We start from the raw sequence: 20,408 nt of genomic DNA, 5'->3' as shown, positions 1-20,408 counted from the left end.
GTGCCTGAGACCTGCTGAACACCCTCAACTGGCGTGCGACTGTACAAGAAAGAGTCACCTGGCGAAAACTTGTCAAACAGGCCAAGGACCACATCGGTCTGTAGTGTCAAGGAGTTAGTTAATATGGAAAATGATATCCATATGATTTTTCTAAATTCTTGATGCTACAGACCGATGTGATCCTTGGCCTGTTTGACAAATTTTCGCCAGGTGACTCTTTCTTGTACAGTCGCACGCCAGTTGAGGGTGTTCAGCAGGTCTCAGGCACCCTAGATGGCAGCATCCTCTGATCTAAGTCATGGTGTGCATTCCTCTTGTCTGATAGAGCCTTCTGTCAAGCAACTTTCTTGGAATATCATCTTCCGCCATTCTGGCAATATGTGGCACTCCTAGCTTGAATAAGTAGAAAAGGATCTTCTTCCCAAAGATAAAGATCTATTTCTCTTCAGGCTTGTGTCCATACTGCAAGGCTTAATGTTGCAGAGATATTCAGGGCCTGTAGCTACTTAGAAGTGCCATGAGGGGAATATATTTAAAATTTAATTTAATACTTATGAGAAAATATTTAAACAGGATGAATGCTGTGGATGACTTTTGTCTGTAGATGAGGGAATTTGTAAGTAGTGTGCAGAATATAGATAGAGTAATGAGTAAATGTTAGTGTAAATGTTTCCCATCTTAAGGACTAATGCCTAATTGCTGCCTGAGAGGGTCATTTGTAGCCGAGGGAATGAAGGATCACCTTACCAACCTTGTTACTGCAACTGTGCCAGTTAGAATCTAGCCTGTGGAGAATAACTATGATGCAACATGGTTAGAATAGGTTGGCTACCTGTAGATAAACACTCTCTTCCCCTCCGTATATCAGGAATGACCAGGTAGAGGATAAATAAAAAGGATAGCACCTGGATGGCTGGAAGATAGGAGTCTTCACTACCAAACATCAAAATGAAATTAGAAAACAAACATATCAAATAACAAAGATGGGTGTTTTACAGTTACATAAAACTTATTTGATTCTATTTCATCAAATATCTCTGCTTAGGTTTCGCATAACTTAATCAAAGGATGAAATTGTAAGCTAAGATCCAATTATGTAGTAGAAACCCATTATTTTTAAAAACACAATTAAATTGTTTGCAATTTCAATTATTTTTTTATTTATGTAATTTTAATATATTTTGAAAAAAGTACAAGCACAAAATTAATTAGTTAAAAAAAATTCCAGATCTATAATACAATAAACAATAAGTTAATCTTTTTTAAAGTAAACAAAATTTTTATATAAAGGAAGTAAACATCAGTTGCATAAGCTTTTTATAGTTTGTAAAATTTGTAACAATCTAAGATCTGTAAGCTTTTTAAATTATTTAAATATATAATATCTTTATGATTTCCAATTTTTTTCTTTTTAATTTAAAACCAAATAAAATAAAAAATGTTTATTTCAAACGAAATCAAAGTATTAATATCAAAATGAAAAGTAGATTGTTAGTGAATGGACAAGAACTTAGAAGAAAGAAGCTTTTTTCTAAAAAATTTTAAGGAATCTTTTTTTTTTTCTCTTTTGTAGGTTATGTAATGTAATATAGCATATTATATTTTCTATGTACATAAACAAAACATTTTATTTTCTATTAGTTTTTTCTGACTTTTTATTTACTCTAAACTTAAAATTTGTTTATTTATAATCTTAATATTTTCTTGAGACTGGTAATTCTTTAATAAATAACTTAAATACTATCCAATTATAGTCTCAAAACTTTATTTCTTTTATTCGTCCAACCTTTCGGCCAATCTGGCCATCTTCAGGGACTTCTCAATACCACTTTGCAAACATATAATTTAATATATGTTTTATCAGTGATAAATGTCTATTAATAGTGTTTGCAGAGAAATAATTTTTGACTGTGTTTTTAATGGATAATTAACTAATTAGATATAAATGTTTTGACCTGGGCAGAATAGCCTGAATGAAGTTTTAAAGTGTTTTAAATTATATGTTTGCAAAGTGGTATTGAGATGTCCCTGAAGATGGCCGCATTGGCCGAAACGTTGGATTAATAAAAGAAATAAAGTTTTGAGACTATAATTGGATAGTATTTGAGTTATTTCTTAAAATTTGTTTTAATCAACATAAAAATGTGATGATTTTTTGTAAATGAAGGAAAATTGTCTTAATATATTTATTGATCACCAACAATGAAAAATAAAAATTAGTTTAGTACACTAATTTGTTTAAAAATTCAAATAAGAAATTATATAATTATATATATAAAATATATATTGATTATTTAAATTACAGTAGAAGTGTATAATATTGAACAAAAAAACATTTAGGAGCTCATTTGAGATAAATAAAACAATTAAGTATTAGCAAAAATTCTTTGGGTTGTCAGAACTTTATAGTAATGAAGGAATGTTATTCTTATCTTAATTCACTATTACTATGCATGAGTGATCTGGATTAGGAAACTATTCCTATATTTTTGTGTTTGTGAGTTTATCTTATTTACATAAGAAAATACCACCAGTAGTTTTTGCTATTTCTTTAAGCTATAACTGATCTCATCATTTTATTTATGCATGTCCTTTGGCTATTTCTGTTTATTGAGTATAATAAATAAGTTTAATTATTTATGGAGAAATATTGTAAAATTTATATAGGTAATATATCGGGAAGATCGTCGATGATGATGTGTGATTAATAAAAGGAAGATGGTCTAGTTGCAGTCAAAAAGCAACTCAAAGTGTACAAAAACTGTTTATTAAGAGCCAAATTTTTGCTCTGCTTTGCAGGGCTTGAAAAGTCACTTTTTGGCTTACTTTCTAGATGTAAGTTCTGATGAAGCCCTGCAAAGTGGAGCAAAATGTTGACCCTTAATAAACAGTTTTTGTACAATTTGATTAGCTTTTACATTTTGCTGTGTTGACCATCTTCCTTTTATTAATATAAATATTAATTTGGACTCTTATTAAAAGGCTGATGAGAAGAAATATTCACTATTATATTGATTTCATTATTATGTAATCTCTAAGTATTAAAGTTAAGTTTTTTTTTATTAACTTGCTAAGTGTATTTTGATTTTTACCTTATAGGGGCAGTGCAGTGGTCTTTATTTTTATTTTTATAAATATGCATAAAGTTTACTTAGTTTCTATTAATTTATGAGTTCGTGTGTGTCGCTCATTGTTTTTTGATTTAAAATGTAAAAGTGTAGTTTATGTTTAAGTGAATTTCCTTAGTTACCGCCGTGGACAACCGGTTTCTTTTGTTTCGAAATCTGCTGAGTTTAAAGACCTTTGCAGAAAGTGAACTTCAAGAAAGAAGTAAATGATACCTTTGTGAAATCAGGGGTAAGTTGCATGTCTCATTATTTCTTCTTTTTTTTTTTCCTGTTTTATTGTTTTGTCTTTTCTCATATTGGAGAAACTCATATTGAAACATTCCTTACATGGTTCATTCGATTAATAAATTATTTTTATCAAATATACATTAAAAATATATTTATCAAATAAAGGAAATAAAGTATATTTTTTCGACAATTATATTGATTTTATAGCTTTGTAGGTGTGAATATCGCCAATAATAGAGCTTGACATTTATTCCATTAACTCTTGTCAGTTATTTTGTTTTTTCTCCCGGGTATTCATTTTTGTTTATAAACTTTGCCTTTATATTGTGTTTCTTCAGATCAGTATATACTGTTCAATTTGTCAATGTTAGAACCACAATATTACACCGAAATCACAAAATCGAGAAAAATAGAGTTATAATATTTTTCTCCATTATCATCCATATGTGATTTTATTTTAGCAAGACCTTTGTATTCCCCATTAATTTAAGATTTGTGAATATCAATGTTCGATATTTTTACATTATCTATGAGTAAAAAGTAATTTAGTTTTCTACATACAGTTGTGTATTAGTTAGTAATTTTGGTAATGATGATAAATTTATGGTTTCAACATCAAATTGGTTTTTCCATTGTGTTAAGAAACTGATTTTTACTAGAAGTAGGGAAAATTTGAGGCATTGCATTTTTGGCGAGTTCATTGACCTCTTGATTGCATTTCACCTTAACTATATATTTGTCATAATTTTTAATTAAATGATCCGGAAATGTATTTCGGAAGAGCAGTGATGGTTTTGTTGGAATGAATTAGATCTTTAATCGCAAAACGATATATTCTAGCAGAAAATGTACTGTATAAAAAATTAAGAGTATTAAATTCTGTACCAAATGGAGTACCATTACTTATTAATTAGGTCAAGTGGTTGGTATGGTAATAAACCATCACTCTTATTAGTATAAGAGCCCAAGAGGAGAAAAAAAGGCAGTTATTTTACCCCAATTTTTTTATTACTGTAATGAAAACAATGTACAATTACTAGTCAAAATTGATAAGTCTGCCCAGTATATGTAGGGGGAATAAAAAATAACGGCTGTTTCAAAAAGTTAAAAAAATTTAATTTTTCATTTGGAATTCTACATCTTTAGAACAACCTACAACACCAGAAAACCTAAGAGAACATCATTTAAATCAGAGTAAATTTGCTAAAATATGAGCCCTATTAGAGCTATTTACGTTCAATAGTATTGTATATATAGCTTTTTAAAAAACAACATTTCATAAAAAAAAAAAAAAAATAAGTAGTAAGTGAATTTATTTTGAAATATCTATATCCCAAAAACCATTTGACTTACAAATGTCTATTAACACTCAAATTAAAGCTAATTTAATGTGCTATAAAATAGTTCCTGACGTTTATTTTCGTAGGAGTTGGAGTTTTCATGATATTTGCTAAAATAAATTGATTAATAGTTGTTCATGCGCAAACTTTATATTCATATGCGAATATCATAAAAACTACAACCCCTACAAAGATATGTGACATGAACTAATTTATAGTAAGTTAAATTACCTTTATTTTGAATGCTAGCAGACATTTGTAATTGAATGATTTCTGAGATATATTTTTTCATAAATCAAACTTATTGCCCGAACAACTATTAATCAATTTATTTTAGCAAATATCATGAAAACTACTATTCCTAAGAAGGTAATGGTCATGAACGTCTTTATAGTTCATTAAACTAGCTTTAATTTGAGTGCTAATAGACATCTGTACGTCACATAGTTCCTGAGATATATATTTCTCAAAATTAATTAACTAACTACTAATATATTTCTCAAAATTAATTAACTAACTACTAATCTTTCAGTAGATTTTTAAGAAATTTTGCTTTTTAAAAAGCTATATCTCGAGAACTATTGAATGTAAATAGCTCTTTTAGGGCTAATATTTCAGCAAATTTACTCTACTTTAAATAATTTTCTCTTAGGTTTTCTAGTGTTGTTGGTAGTTTTAAAGATATTGAGCTCCGAATGAAAAATTAGTGTTTTTTAAAGGTTTTGAATCCGCCGCCATTTTTTATTTTCCCTACCTATACTTGGCAGACTCATCGGTTTTGACTAGTAATTATAAATAGTTTTCATAAAAGTAATCAAAAATTGGGGTAAGATAAAACTGCCTTTTAACTGCCTCGTCCCGGCCCTTGTACTATCTGATGCATGTGGATTTTATAGCACTATACCAGCAATCATAGTCCATGAAACAACTATATCAGGTTGTTTACGACCTTCCAATTCTCCAACTTATTATGTGGTAATATTCATTCAATCCAGACTTTAATTAGTTTCACTATATATTTTTTTTCCTAATTTACAGGTTAAAAACATAATTTAGTATCTCCGTTTTTGGTAGAATTAGAAAACAATTGTCTTTTTTTTATTTTTCGATACAGATAATAATACTATCAACCGACCTCATATCTCGAAAGGGTTTCAAAGGACGCTAAAAACCAATGAGACATGTTTTTCCCTAATTAAAATTATGTTGGCCTACTTTACTGGAAGTATCTTTTGGCTATTGTAATTATCTATACATAGAAAATAATTTAATGTTATAAGAAATATTTCTTGCTTACTCTACATAACGAATAAATCGATTCGAAAGTCATAAGCCCACTATGCTTTAATATCAGCACAACAAAACGTTTCAAATTTTGGGAGAAATGTTAACTATACCATATCTTTACTTATAATTGTCCCATTTTGTTTTGTATATAGTTTAATTACAATTCAAATAGGGATACAGTTAAACGAAATTTAATTTTTACTACACCTTTTTTCCTACTGAAAGAAATCGAGGATTTCAGTAGCATTAAACCTTCTCAAGACAACTCCGAACATTTTGAACAAAAACTTGGTTTAAATTGGTTAAGAACTTTCAGAGATGTTATATAAGGAATATACGAACATTTAAATTATTATTATATAGATTAGTTGTCATTTGTGGGTTATTATTTGAAATGCCATTTTAGGAAGTTAAAAACCTTAAAAATACGGATTGTATTTAATTAAGTTTATGGATATATCGTTTGCTGCAATCTGTTTCTTTCTTTTTTTTTTTTTTACTTAAGAGAAGTGGGATAAGTAAATATTATGTTTTCTATTAAAATAGTTCTTGGAAGTCCCCTCATCCCACACGTAAATACTGGGAGTAATTTACAACTGAGACAAGTCAGAGGTGAACCAATTTTTAAAAACTCTTAATGTTTTATTAATAATAATAATGAATAAATCAAATTGGAAAAAGAAATATCCCCAAAATACAACTTAGTTGTGAAAAATTTCTCGTAGCCAAGATAGGGAAGCTGTAGACAAAAGTGACGTAAAAATGTTGTCCTGATAAAAAGAAGCCCCGGCTTAGGAGTATTTGTTGAAGAACAAAGATGTCATCACAGCTTTGTAGCAATACTCAGTGTTTCTTATCTTAGGATTATAGAAGGTAGTGTGATCAGCTGTTCAACTCAAACACTAAGTTCAGACCAGAAGGGGTTCACTTATGGGTGGCAGTGTGTGCCCCATGGGAGTTTCCTGACCCCAGTGCCGAACCACGGCAGAGTAGGCACTGATAAAATAAATCATCTGACAGCCAAATCCGGTCCAGAAGTTAAGAGTCCAGTGCCTTATACAATTACCTAACTCTCCTATCGATAATTACTTTTACTAGCATACCCATGTGGGAACCCTCGCATTGGCTGTATGTCCTTCTTCCCACCAATGAACTGCAAAAAAACTGTGGCTCGAACCTGCGGACTTAGCTTGTCTAAAGGTGCCTCTACACGTTTGCCAAACAGTAGAAAATTCGCACGTGCGCAAGCATGTGGATGGGTTATTTGGATTGGCTGGTACAAGTTGGCCTGCAATTGCGGCTTACCCTCGGTTGTTGGTTTGCATTTCATTCAGTTCGCATTGTTTTAGAGCTGCTAACAGATGAATATTTGCGTTGTTCCTGTTTTAATTAAGTTTTAGAATTTACCCAAACTTAATCATATTTTACTCTTGTTTAAGATTGAATATTTTTAAATTGTATCGATTCGGTGGAAATAACTTGTTTCAAATATTGATAATACACTTTAATAATTTATTTTTAATTTAACATAGCATAAATATATATTTATGAAGAAATTATATTTTTAGATAATAAAATAAAAAAAATATTTCCGATAGAAATTCTAGAATGAAAGTTGAATACATAGGCTATGTATTACTATTTATATAAATTTTTATCATGTACAACCTACATTGCTGATATTTACGTTTCCTTTCATTTCAGTTGTTTTTATTTTGTTCCTTTTTATAATGAAAATAGAGTAAATCGAATTTAATGCCCGCAAAAATGCAACTGAACATAACAAGCTTGTAGATACCGAAGTTGTTTCCTTCCATTGTTTACCAAGCAATTGTACAAGTCTTGGTTTTGCGGCAAATGGCAAACTTGTAGATCCAGCATAACATGTATGTTTCTACTTGCTGTTCCAATAGTGCAACAGAGCAGGGTCCCTCATTTGTAGTTCTTTCGCTTATTAGGGGAGGAATATAGAAGCCAGACCTGAACTTTAATATTCAAACTTCATTTATGGAGTTACTAAAGCGATATTAAAATAATCCAAACATATCACCTTCATAGTTTTGAAACCACTTAGATTTCTAAATCATTTTTTAAAAAGTTTTAGTGAGATTTTAAGAATTTAAAGAGAAATTCTTTACTTCTCCATAAAATCCTCTTTCTTTTGAAAACCGGCAAATGAAAATCGGAAAATTGATACTACGGAATCATATAGATAGTGGATGGATAGTTTTATTATGAAATAAGGATTCATACTTCAACATTATTATTTTTAATATTCATAAGTAATTAAAAACTGAATGATTCAGTGGCCACTGTCTTAAATATCTATCTTTTTTAATGCTTGAATAATTTTTTTAGGTTTTTTTTAGATAATTTTAAACTCAAGTAATATGAAATATTTTAGTTTAAAATAATAATAATGATTCTGGAGATTGCATCAAAAAGGAGATACATCTGTCTTTGACCGTTCTTCAGCTGGACTAGATTCCTAGCAAAAAAAAAACATTTCTCATGTTGCAAAAAGTTAGTAGGCCCTTATTCCAACATTCCTAAATACCGATTGGCCCAATGTTGCAAGAAGGATGTAGCCCCTCGTCCAGAAATACGTAGAGCAGGCTAGACGACCTACTTCAACAATTTGAGACTTCATCTGCGATAGAAAAAAGTCGATATGACGTATACCGAGCTGTTCGGTGACTACATTTCTTCTTTTCAAATATGCTTGAATCAATTTATATATATGTATATTTATAAAAAAAAAAAAAGATGAAATAAATTATCTCTAAAACTGAACTTTTAAAAAGGTTTCATTTAATTTACAAAAATTCAGTTCCTTCTCAATTACAAAATTATTTCAACTTGTCGATTTATTATTATTAAAATCAAATTTCAGTTAATAAATAAATAATAATAAATCAATCAATTAAATAAATCTCTGAAATTTAGACGAAGATGAATGAAATTCAAAACATTAATTTTATAGCTAATTTCACCTCAAGATGACAAAATTACATATTCCGAAACTTTTGTGATAAAGAAATATAATAAATTATATTTTGAAAACTATAATTTTATTATTTTTTTAATTGGAGTATTTTTATTTTGTTGTTGAATTTTGACATTAATTTAAATATTGTCAGATTCAGCCAAATACTGTTAGTTGGAATGACACCACTCCTGCGCCTTTCGTTACGAAGTCCCAGAACAGAAGTCTAAATTACTGAAGTGCGTGTCGATTATCTTCTTTGCTCCAGAGGTTAGGGTATGTTTTTTAATCCGATCTGTCTTTAAAGAAAAAGTGACAAAGAATAATCAATCAATTGTTTTAATTGTTCAATATTTTAATAATAGTACAGAAAATTCAAAATTCCTGTATTTTTGTTTTCACTCTTCTCAGGAAGGCCAGCCATTTCTGACAGGAGAGGGAGGAGGGCGGGAGTTATCCTATAGTTTACCACCCTTTTCTAGCCAGACTGCGAAGATCTATTTTTCATACCGTAGGGCAGCCACGAATTAAAAATCAACCCTCCTCCCCAGGCCTGAATCGAACCGGTGCCGTTGCAGTTTTAAAATTCCTGCTTAAATTACTCTTATTACCACTTTAATTGGATCATAGGTGCCGATTTTACCCAAAGGATCCTTTACAATGGAGATAGAGCTCGTTCTGTAATAGTTTATTTTAACATTATGTATTAGTTACTTTTGAAGTTCCCGCCAATAGAGCTTGTTTTATTCACTAGTACCGATATGAGAACTTCTTGTTCTTAATAGCTTACATAAATTTAAAGTTGAAATTAATACAGCGGTATATAAAATGAGTATGCAAATTTTAATTCATACTTTATTCAGTCATGGTTCAAGGAATTTTCTGACGAGGGGGGGGGGCGCTCTTGCATACCAAGTGAATGCACACGTAATCGAAAATTTTGATCAAAATAAATATAGTTTCATTAATTTTAATATTGAAAATACCTTGTATTTTATAATTAAAGACATAATATTGAAAGCGCCAGTTGTATTGTTATGTGATAAAAACAGTTTTAAACAAAAAACATTTTTTTCACCTTACACCGTGGTCAGGGCTTACTCATGACGCGCGCGTTCCCCTGCTAGGATCTGCTAGTGACTTTATTATATTTTATGGTAACGAAACGTAAACGGAAAAGAAGAGAAACGGAAGGTACTGTGTGAATCGACCTTTAGGCGGGAGATAGCTGTATGGAGGCGGCCATGTTTGAGAAGGCACGCCCCACCACTCCCCTCCCGCCAGGTGTAATCAGTTGTGTGCCCGACCCGCTATGATAGTGTGTTCAGGATCTCTGTCACTCAATCTCATATCGTATCATACATCTCTGTCAAATAGTTTCAACAATAACATCATAACAAAACTTATCTAGTTCATTCTGGACTTCACACCGTGCCGGCGCTGTTTAAATAAATCACCGCTTGGCCGGTTTCGAAAATCCTCCATGGACCTTCTCTGTTAATACTGTTAATTGAATGTTTTAGACATTCATTTCATGTGGTTGTTTTGAAGTATTCAATTTTTTTATGAGTGTAGTGAGCTGATAGTAGTTTGGCCCCTTTATGGGAGGAAGCACAACGAAACAAATAGAGAAAAAAGTCGTTTTTCCTTAGTTTTTTGAATAGAAGAAAATTTGTGAAGGATGGCAGAGGACGAAATACTCTTCGACGACGTTTATGAGCTCTGTGAAATAATTGGAAAGTAAGTTTTAAGTTTTATTATCCTAATAACATAACCTTGTTTGGTTTGATAAGGAATGAATTTCTTAGATCTTTTTCTTAATTCAACACTTTCAGAGTGTCAGTAATTTTTTGTTTTTCTCCTACCAAAAGCCTCATTAATTCTAATTAAGAAAAAAAAAGAACTGACCATATACAAAATATCTTGTTATGCTTGATGTAACTTTGTAAACCTGTTTTTATGACATTTCAATACATTTTCACAATCCTTGTCTCATATTACCATTTATTGCTCATCTAAATCCAGTGCAGTTAATTTAATTTATGGGTCATAATGTTATTCAGTCAATCTTAGTTAGCAAATTTGAATCAAATTTAATATTTCTATTAAATAATATGAACTATTGAACATTTAAAGCCTTTAAACGCATATGCACCTTATTTAATGTATAATTATCAGTTGTATTTTAGCCAATCAGTGAACTGTACCTTTTTTCATTTTCAAGAAAAAAAGGACAAATAGGGCTAAATATATTGAAAAATTAATTTAGTTGCACAAGCAATATCTAATTTAAGTAATATTGAAAATTTTCATTTTTGTACCTTTTTTTTATGTTTTGTTTTCAAATTTAAATACCAGAAGATATGATTTGTTTCTAATTGGTATTAGAATCTTGTTTTTATTTTTATTATTAGTAAGGATTACTTTTTCTACCTTTGCCCTGTAATATTGAATAGTATTTTGAAAAAAATTTAATATAAGTAGTACCAATTAATTAATTTTAAATAGGTACATCTTTGATAGGTTTTTTTGTTGTTATTAATATTATAAAAATTTAAATGTTTAGATGAATTTAAATTTATTTTCTGTGACTGAGTACTAATTTGAATTTTAAAGTAATGTTCAAATATTAAAAATAATCTGATAATTGGTTTTGATTTCAAAACCACTAAAATTAAAAAAAAAAAATCCTTGAAATTTTAACTTTTTTAAAACTGAATTTTGAATATTGTTTTAATTTATTCTTTGATAATATAATGATTTATACAAATTTTCTTATCAATCTTTTTAATTAAAACTATTTTATTGTGTGCAGGAATATTTAGATTATTTTATAATAATAATGTTATGATAGTTATAGTTAACTATTATAACAATCTATAAAAATAGCTCCAATGATTGTATCTCAATATTAAAAAAATTATTCTAAAACATGGAGGAATAAAGAATTAAATTTGAAAAGTTATTTTGAATTTGTTTTAGAAGCTTTAATTATGTTAACAGATAAATAAGCATCCTTTGAAAATGAAAATCCAGGCAATTATATTCTTTTTAATGGTTTTTATGTTTTAATAGTGACTTTTTTTATTTTACTCAGAGATTGTTATCTATATGATAATTTTCTTTATATTTTTCCTGCTGCTGTAGTTTATTGTATTTTTCATTATTTAAAAAGAATTAGTAGGTGAAGTTGGTCGGAGGGGTGCGGCCATTGAAGAATAAGATAATAATTGAAAATCCTTTTTTTATTATGTGCTTAATGTTGATCTAAGTTGTGTCACTTCCAGTTATATTGGATTGTAAAGTAGACCTTGACAGGTAGGAATAAACAAATAAAGTTAATTAAATATATATTATAAATGGAATTTAATTTTGTAATGAAGAAATTCATGTTAATTTATTCATAATATGTTTGTTGGAAATTTATTATTTTTTTTAAATAATGACATTATTCTGTTATGTGGTAATTTATTAGATTGGCCTGATTTGTATTCATTTCACATTCCTTAATCACTAGCCATTTGTATATTTTACAATGTAACATATTATTTTATATAAGAACACATGTTAAAATAATTACACTTATATATTTATTATTATATAAATAATAATAATTATATATGCATTTATTACTGTATGTATTTATTATTGTATTCCTCTATTTCGTTAAATTAAAATTTTATTATTTATTGGAAAGAAGATATTGGGGGAAAAATTATTAAAAGGCTGATTTTTTTTTTTCCAGAAGTGGGTTAAGAGGGTCATTAGGGACTGAGACTCTAGAGGGGATGATAGGGTGTTAAGATGCGCTCTTGTTCAATTTCATATAAAAATATATTCGCTACACAATAGACTTTATTATAATTGTCTATGATTGATATATTTGCCTGTATCATAATTTTCCTGTATGTATTTAGTTTTCTTTAATTCATTTAATTATTCATGTAATGTTAAAAGGGCTGATAAAATGTAATCAAAAACCAAATAATGCTGAATTAAATACCGTATTTAACCAAGATTTGTTCTATTTTTAAAATTTCATTTTCATTAACCCCATCACAATAATGTAGTCATTGGTTTTACTACTACAGAATTAATATTCCTTTCAAATAATTAAGTGAAGAATAAATTTGCACGCAATAAGTTATGCAAAACTAAACAGAATAATATATATATATATATTTTATGATTCAATTCCTTGATTTATTATTTATTTCAAAGCAACCCTTTGTTTTATAGTTTTTAATTTTTATAGTTGTTATGGATGTTTAAAGTCCAAATTCCTACTGGTCTTAGCTCTTAAATTAATTTTTACTATTTCTTTTGTGAATTTCCTATCTGCAAATTCAAAATGTTTGATAGAATCAATTTTTTTTTTTTTAAGTATTATTAAATACCATCTAAAGATAATGCTTTAAAGATTGATGTAACTTTCAGTAATGTTCCAGTATTGATTATTTTTTTGGTCCATAAATTATTCATAGTTTTTTTAAAAAATATTTTTTTGTTTTAGGTTGATTATTTGAATTGTGTTGTAATTTTTAACTTCCCCACACCTTACTCAAAACAGTATTGTTTTAGCAATACTCATATTATTATTATAGGTTAAAATTTGGTTCTTTTATTTTGTTTTATTAAATATCTGACTTATCAAGAAAGTGGTATTGTTCTCTTTGTTCTATTATATGGTATAATTTAGAATTAATTATGTATTATCTGTGTGTAGTTTTAATAAATTTTATTTATCAGTTAACTCAGTTTTTTGTGCAACATATTTACTGATATTACTGATCGTCTTGAAACTATTCTCATCTTCATATGAAAATAAGTTTGATTATTTATTTTGATTCACGTATCAATTATTTACTTTCTAGGGCTAGGGTACGAACACGTGTGAACACCGATATCAAAGAATTTTGTTATGGTGATACTATGTCGAAAGATATTTGGTTATGTCCGAGAAAAAAAATGATGTAATTTTAGCAATTTTTTATATTAACGTTTTCTGCTTTTACTTTGTATGAATCTAACTAAAGGCTCTTACTTACCAATCGAATTTGTTTTGGTTGGGGTTGGTAGCTAATTGTATTAAATGAGTTTAAATGTATAAAAAATTACAAAATCCAAAGTACGCTTCGAGCAAAGAAGGCCATACAATTTTCTTTAAGGAAAAAACACGCCAGATCTGTTTTTATCGCCCTTGAAAACCCTTAATACTATTAATAAGTAGAAATTTTTTATCTCGATTTTGTGGGTATTTTTCTACCTAAAAAAATCCAAAAAAAAGAAAGAAAAGAATTCCGTAATAGTTAATAGAGTTTCCGAATAAATAAAAAAAATAATTCATATGAACATTCGTAACTATTCAGAATAGTATTCAATTCGAATGTTTCTACAACTGTTGTATAGCTGTCTCTTTGCTCTTCCAGCTCATATCAATTTCTTTAGATTTTCTTCCTTCGTAACAGAGAAAAAGTAGTTTCAAAAAAGAAAAAATCCTTAAACGTTTTATTTTATAATTCTACCATAGTTCTAATCTAGTTACATAGGTCCTGTTGTAGACCTAAACCACTCCTAAGCTTAGTGGAGATTGGTGGAGTCGTGTGAAGTCGCAATTTCTGTAATTTATATTTTAAACAATCGAAGGTGTTTTGAAAAGAAATTATTTTTTCTCTGAAAAATTGTATTTAATATTGTTTTAGGTGCGAAAATTGAATATTAAACTTATTTCTCCTTAAAAAAAATTGTTTCCCCTTCTTGCTGAATCAGTTGATCCAAGTTATTTTAATATTATATTAGAAGAAGATTAATTACTTACCAATAGATTTATTTTCTTTATCGTATAGGTAGGTTATGGAAAAAATATTTGCGATTGTATTAAAGAAGTTTTAATGTATACAAAATCACAGATATTAAGACCATTCCTGTGAAGTGGGCAAACAATATTTTTCTTTAACCTTATTAGTTGATGAATGTAGGAGGAAGATGGCGCTCAAAAAAGGTATAAAAATAGCAGAAACACGTTTTCTTATTAATAATTACTTAATTAATGAATAAATTTCGGGGAATGCTTTCCAGACCTCCGGTAAGTTGGTAAATCCGATCAAAATTGTCGGGAAACTTCAGACCTTTGGTCCCCTCCCCTCCATAAGGGTAGGATGCTATGTTGCAACGAGCAACGCCCCTGGCTTCAACAATGAGAAATTTTGTGTGGTTTTTTGTTAAAAGTATTGGTATGTGGAATACATAGTCCTGAACGCCATTTATCCGTGATAATATAAACACTGCATTAAGAAAAATTACAAAATCGCCTTTGTGTCTAGGAAATAACAAAACATTTAGGGAAACAAAGACAGAATTACCTTTTTGTTTAAAAAATAGTGGAAATTTTAGGGAAACAATGTCATATTTACTAGTTGTGCTCATATAACTGCTTTAAAAAAAATAATAAATAAAACTGAAATGCTATAAATGGTAAAATATACGTGTTAACCAATAATATGAAAAAGCTGTACCACTTCAACCCATGAAGAGTTTGGAGTTCAGTACTTTTTAACGATGTACTGTTTCTTAAATAACGGTTACGCAAGAAGGTGATTTGTCCTATCACGCTCAATCACCAGATTTGGAGGGGTTCTCGAACCCACAGGGTTAACTCACGGGTACAGTTACAGAATATTAATTTTCTGCCACAGCCGGATTTGAAGAAGCTGGGTCTTTGGAGTCATTAGCACATAGATTTACTGAGCTACCCCGCTTTCTGTGGAATTTGCTTGCAGGACAATTAATAAATTTTGACTTACTGGTTCGTTTCACCATAACTGGTATGTACATTCACATTTACATGAATTTATGCATTACAATTATATTTTTTGGGGGAGCTTTCCAAATCTTTCTATTAGTAGTATTTATTTTGCAACGAAGGTTTTGTAAATTAATATTGACAATTTTCTTAATCTTCTTCTAAATGAAGTAAAATTTTATATTGAATATTTTAAAATTAAAACCAACACTAGTAAACCTTCTTAAGATAAAAGGAATAATATGAGTCTGCATTGGTCGAGAGAACTCTGAACCTTCAATAAACCTAATGCAATTAACTGTTGTAAATCAGGAATGAGATTATACTGTTCGTGACGGATCGGCTACTGTAAGCGTGACCAGTCCGAGATTGGTCGCTGGGTGATTTATTTAATTTTCGTCCTCCTCACTTTACCATCTCTATGTAATATACTACTATTATTTTAAATTTTTATGAGCTACTATTTTTCTTCTCATCATCGTGGTTCACATCACAGCCAGGAAGAAACTGGGTTTTCAAATCATGTCCGAAAATGCTAGTTTAAAATGTAGTTCTGTATACGACAATAGAGTTCAGAATAGGGTGTTGCTGTGTAGTTCTCATTAAAAAAATTGATAATTTTTTTTTGTATCTACAATTGAAGACAATAACATTCTCTCTCATAGGGATATGTGGGAGAGACGGAAATAAAAAAAAAAGTAGCTATGGAAAAACACCGAACAGTAAACCGTACATTCAAATAGAGATAATATTATATACTATAAAAGACCAATACTCCCATAAGAAGTACAATACAATTAGAAAATTCCGGTCACAAAGTCCCGTGTTTAAAATACGGCAGAGCGACTCGCTACTCGACGTTTCGCCATTTCAGGTATAACTGAAAATCACTGAACTGATTCTCAAGGATAAAAAAAATCAATGTAATCCTGCCAGTCAAGCAGTAAACAGCATCTTGGAATTTTACCTCACCTTATCAATATTAAACTAACCCAAACCTGCGCAAAGTTGGCAATGGTGTATCCTCTCGTCCATAGGAAATCTAGATTAAAGCCAGACACAACCAAAATAATTTTTAAATAATATTAAGGACTTTATTGATGTACGTTTGTTTATTTGGGGGGGGGGGGCAGCATCCTGAACGAAACGAGAAAAATACAGCTTTTTCAAAACAAGGCCCTAAGAATTGCAGTAGATAAACTTTGGTTTAAAAGAAATAATCAATTGAATTGGCAACTGCAGTTGGAATTAATAGATGAATTCAACTAAAAGTTTTATAATATGAAGAAGATGGTCAGGGTTACGGTCAAGAATGAATAAGTTAAAAACCTTTCGCTTTGAACAGCCCTAATGAAGCCCTGCTAAGTGGGACGAAACATCAGACATTAAATAGTTAAAAACTATTTGTTCTTTTTTGACCGCAACCCTGACCATTTTCTTCATATTTGAAGTTATACGGTCAACTATATAGATAAAAGTTTTATAAAATTCCATTTCCAGCTGGCAGCAGTTAGGTGCAGTGGCTTACAGCTTACGAAATCCAACTTCTGTTAAGATTGAAGCCCAGACTAATAAAAGATATTCTGATAGGAATTCTATTCTCACTTATTTTTATTATTATTATTTCCTTTTTTCTAAAATTAATTTTTTCCGCATATAAGTCAATTAATAATTCTATAAATATATTTTTATTTTTCGTTTTTCAATTGCAAATTTATTCATATTTCTTAGATATATTATTATTTTTACTAATTAAAATTATTCAATGATTATATCATCATTGAATAATTTTGTTAGTTATTTTTGTGTGAAGAACATATGAATGTGTTTGTTAGTTAGTGGCATCTTTTTTTACTAGAACCAAACCCCGACATTATCAATCTTTAAAAGCAAAGCTAATATAATAACCATGTAAGGCACACCTGATTGCCATGGTAATAAAGAATTATTAAAAAAAGAAGGAAATCGCAATATCACATATATGCAGATTTAATTAAGTACATCTCACATCAACACATATATGGGACCTTCCTCCAAGACATCATTTGCGAAACTTCGATTAGTGAATTATTCACCGAAATTTTAGAGACTGGAGGCTCTGTAGTTGGAATATTCCAATAGCTCCTTAATATTAGTTTTCATTCGCTCTAGTTATCGTTATTTAATGAATCGCCCTGTTGCATTTCCCTGAGGTTCTATAGAAAATAGTTAAGTAGTTTAAGAGAAGGCGTTATTATAATTAACTGAGAGAACTACGGTTGTTACCTCATTTTGCTGTTCTTAATGTTTAGTATGCATAAATCAAAGATCAGATTTATCTATATGCAGATACCAAACACGAAGGACACTGAACTTAACAAATATATAATCGGGAAGTTGATTTAGTTTTCTGAAATATTAGTTCCTTCCATTTAAATTTAGAAAATAATTATAATTTTATAAAACATATTATTTGAATAAAAATGATTCTAATAAAATAATAAAAACATTTAGGTAATAAAAATTGCATGAAATTTATTGTATTCTTTTACTTTTTCTTGTTGGAAGATTTCCTTTGTTAGTTTTACGTTAATGCAAAATTAACAAAGGACATTTCTTCGATGATCGTTAATTTTGTTAAAATATATTGAGCTGTTATGAACCTATTTTTGATCGAGTTCCCTACTTAACTCAGTAATCAATTAAGTTTATTGTCTATATTTGTTTGTTAATTTCACTATTTGCTTATTGTAGTTACAGAGTGCACAATATAATGGTTCGTATGGGAGATACAATTGACAATGACTGATGATATGGTGAATGGAAATATGTTGTAATTAATTCAGAGCGTTATCTAACGCTAAAGCAATCTTCAATGAAGTATCAGTTGTATAAATTAACTGGTCCCGATAATATTCCATTGCAGACGTGATTTATTGGATGCTTCACTATACATGTTCACTCTATTCTTTCCTAATCTCTGCACTTTTTGAAATTTAGGTTTGATTTTCGCACAATCATCGGCTTTTCAATGCCAAAATACGTCTGTAGTACTACTGATATTTCCGGAAATGTTCTCAAACAGAAACAAATATTTTTCCTCTCATCTCCTTAAGTTAATCATCAAATCCTTACATGTTTATATTTATACATTTTTCATGACGAGTAAGAATGTGAGATAGTTAATAATTTCAAATAAACTAAATTAGAGGTTCTTTTTTAAAATCCGCATTTAAGCCATGCCACACTATTTCAATGATTACAAAACCTATCTGATATTAAAGACCATCTAATTTTACATAGATGAACTGAGTTTAATAAAAATCGTTTGAACAATTTTTGAGATTATCGAAAAAATTAATAAAACCGATTCTTTAAAGTGGCCCTTCCGGTTAGTTGATTTTGAGGTAAAAGCTGCTGTCACAACCCAAGCATACACTTCCTGTTACTTGAGTTATGTACGACTTTTCGTTTTTGAGCTTGGCTGTTGTGACACACAGAGGCCATTTTAGAAGACTTGGTTATTTGGACTCAGGGAACCTCAAACCGTTTCGAACCTCAACTCGAATTCGAAAATTTTTACGATCGCAATACTTCCCCTTACTATAGGGGTATTGATGAACTTTGGTCTAACTTATTAAATGGAAAAACTCATGTTGAATGGAGAAGTATTTCCTTCTTTTACCATGTTAAAACTATATAATTTATGACATGGTTGAGAGTCTGTTACTAGGTCTGTTAAATGGAGATTGACGTCACGCAACAGACCAGTTGAGCTCGTCACCTTTTTTATTTGTGTTGTGTTAACTTACTTGCTCGTGGTTTGTGTTTTGATTATGTTAGTGTTGTTTTGGATGTTTTTAAAACTAACAAAGCAATGGATGACAATAATAATAATAATAATAATGTAATGACAGTTGTCAATTAGCTCATCTTGATTCTCTTCCTCACAATTCAGATCAACAAGGCATTCAGTTGCCAAACTTTCACAAAACTTAAACTTTTCACTTACTTTTGGCATGTTGTAATAAATTACTTTAATAAAAACTTAGACGTAAACAATATCATAAAGTTTTCGAAGGAAAGGTCATAAAAAAAGTTGATCAAAAAATCCGCTAGGAGCTCTTCTGCATTTAACATTTAACATGACTTTAAATAGGGCTGCTCACAATCCTATACTTATAACATTTAACTTAGTAAAACATTTTACATTTAACACATCATGAATACCCCTTATTAGTGAAATAAAAGTGAATATTGTGTAACATCTGAAAAGAGACGCCATTTTTATTTCTCCTAACTACGGTTAGTAGACTCATCAATGTTACTGTTAGATATATGTAGTTTTTGTTAAAGTTACACATCAATGTTACTCTTAGATATATATAGTTTTTGTTAAAGTTACTCATCAATGTTACTGTTAGATATATATAGTTTTTGTTAAAGTTACTCATCAATGTACGGGAATCTTAGGCTAGAAGGTATATCAGGTATTAGCTGTGCGTTATATAAAAATTCCTGATTTACTTGCTCTGATCATCAGTACTGTCAAAAGGTAGATAACTGGCACCTGACCACAGCGGAGTTCAAATCAAAATTCCAAGAATACAGAACTTGGGGTAAGGGGTGAACATTTGTAATGAAACGCCATGTTCTGG

General features: G+C 29.6%; 2 protein-coding genes across 13 annotated transcripts in view; one reads left to right on the top strand and one right to left on the bottom strand.

Moving 5' to 3' along the window:
• Positions 1 to 20,408, bottom strand: part of LOC106677907 (protein PET100 homolog, mitochondrial) — a 70,341-nt gene that overhangs the window by 12,988 nt on the left and 36,945 nt on the right. The gene's annotated exons all lie outside the window — the stretch shown is intronic.
• CASK (peripheral plasma membrane protein CASK) overlaps positions 10,249 to 20,408 on the top strand; it is a 934,116-nt gene continuing 923,956 nt past the window's right edge. For 6 of the 11 annotated variants that reach the window (XM_067047816.1, XM_067047817.1, XM_067047813.1 and 3 more), the window contains exon 1: positions 10,249 to 10,709. In XM_067047816.1, coding sequence (XP_066903917.1) covers positions 10,651 to 10,709 — 59 coding nt within the window. In that variant the 5' untranslated portion in view covers positions 10,249 to 10,650. The remainder of the gene's footprint in view (positions 10,710 to 20,408) is intronic. The other 5 variants (XM_067047818.1, XM_067047815.1, XM_067047814.1 and 2 more) reach the window with 1 other exon arrangement.

Source organism: Halyomorpha halys, unplaced genomic scaffold (assembly GCF_000696795.3).
Source record: "Halyomorpha halys isolate HHAL.00 unplaced genomic scaffold, Hhal_1.1 Scaffold111.1, whole genome shotgun sequence".
NCBI classification, from domain to species: Eukaryota; Metazoa; Arthropoda; class Insecta; order Hemiptera; family Pentatomidae; genus Halyomorpha; species Halyomorpha halys.
This window is presented reverse-complemented; position numbering and strand designations above follow the sequence as displayed.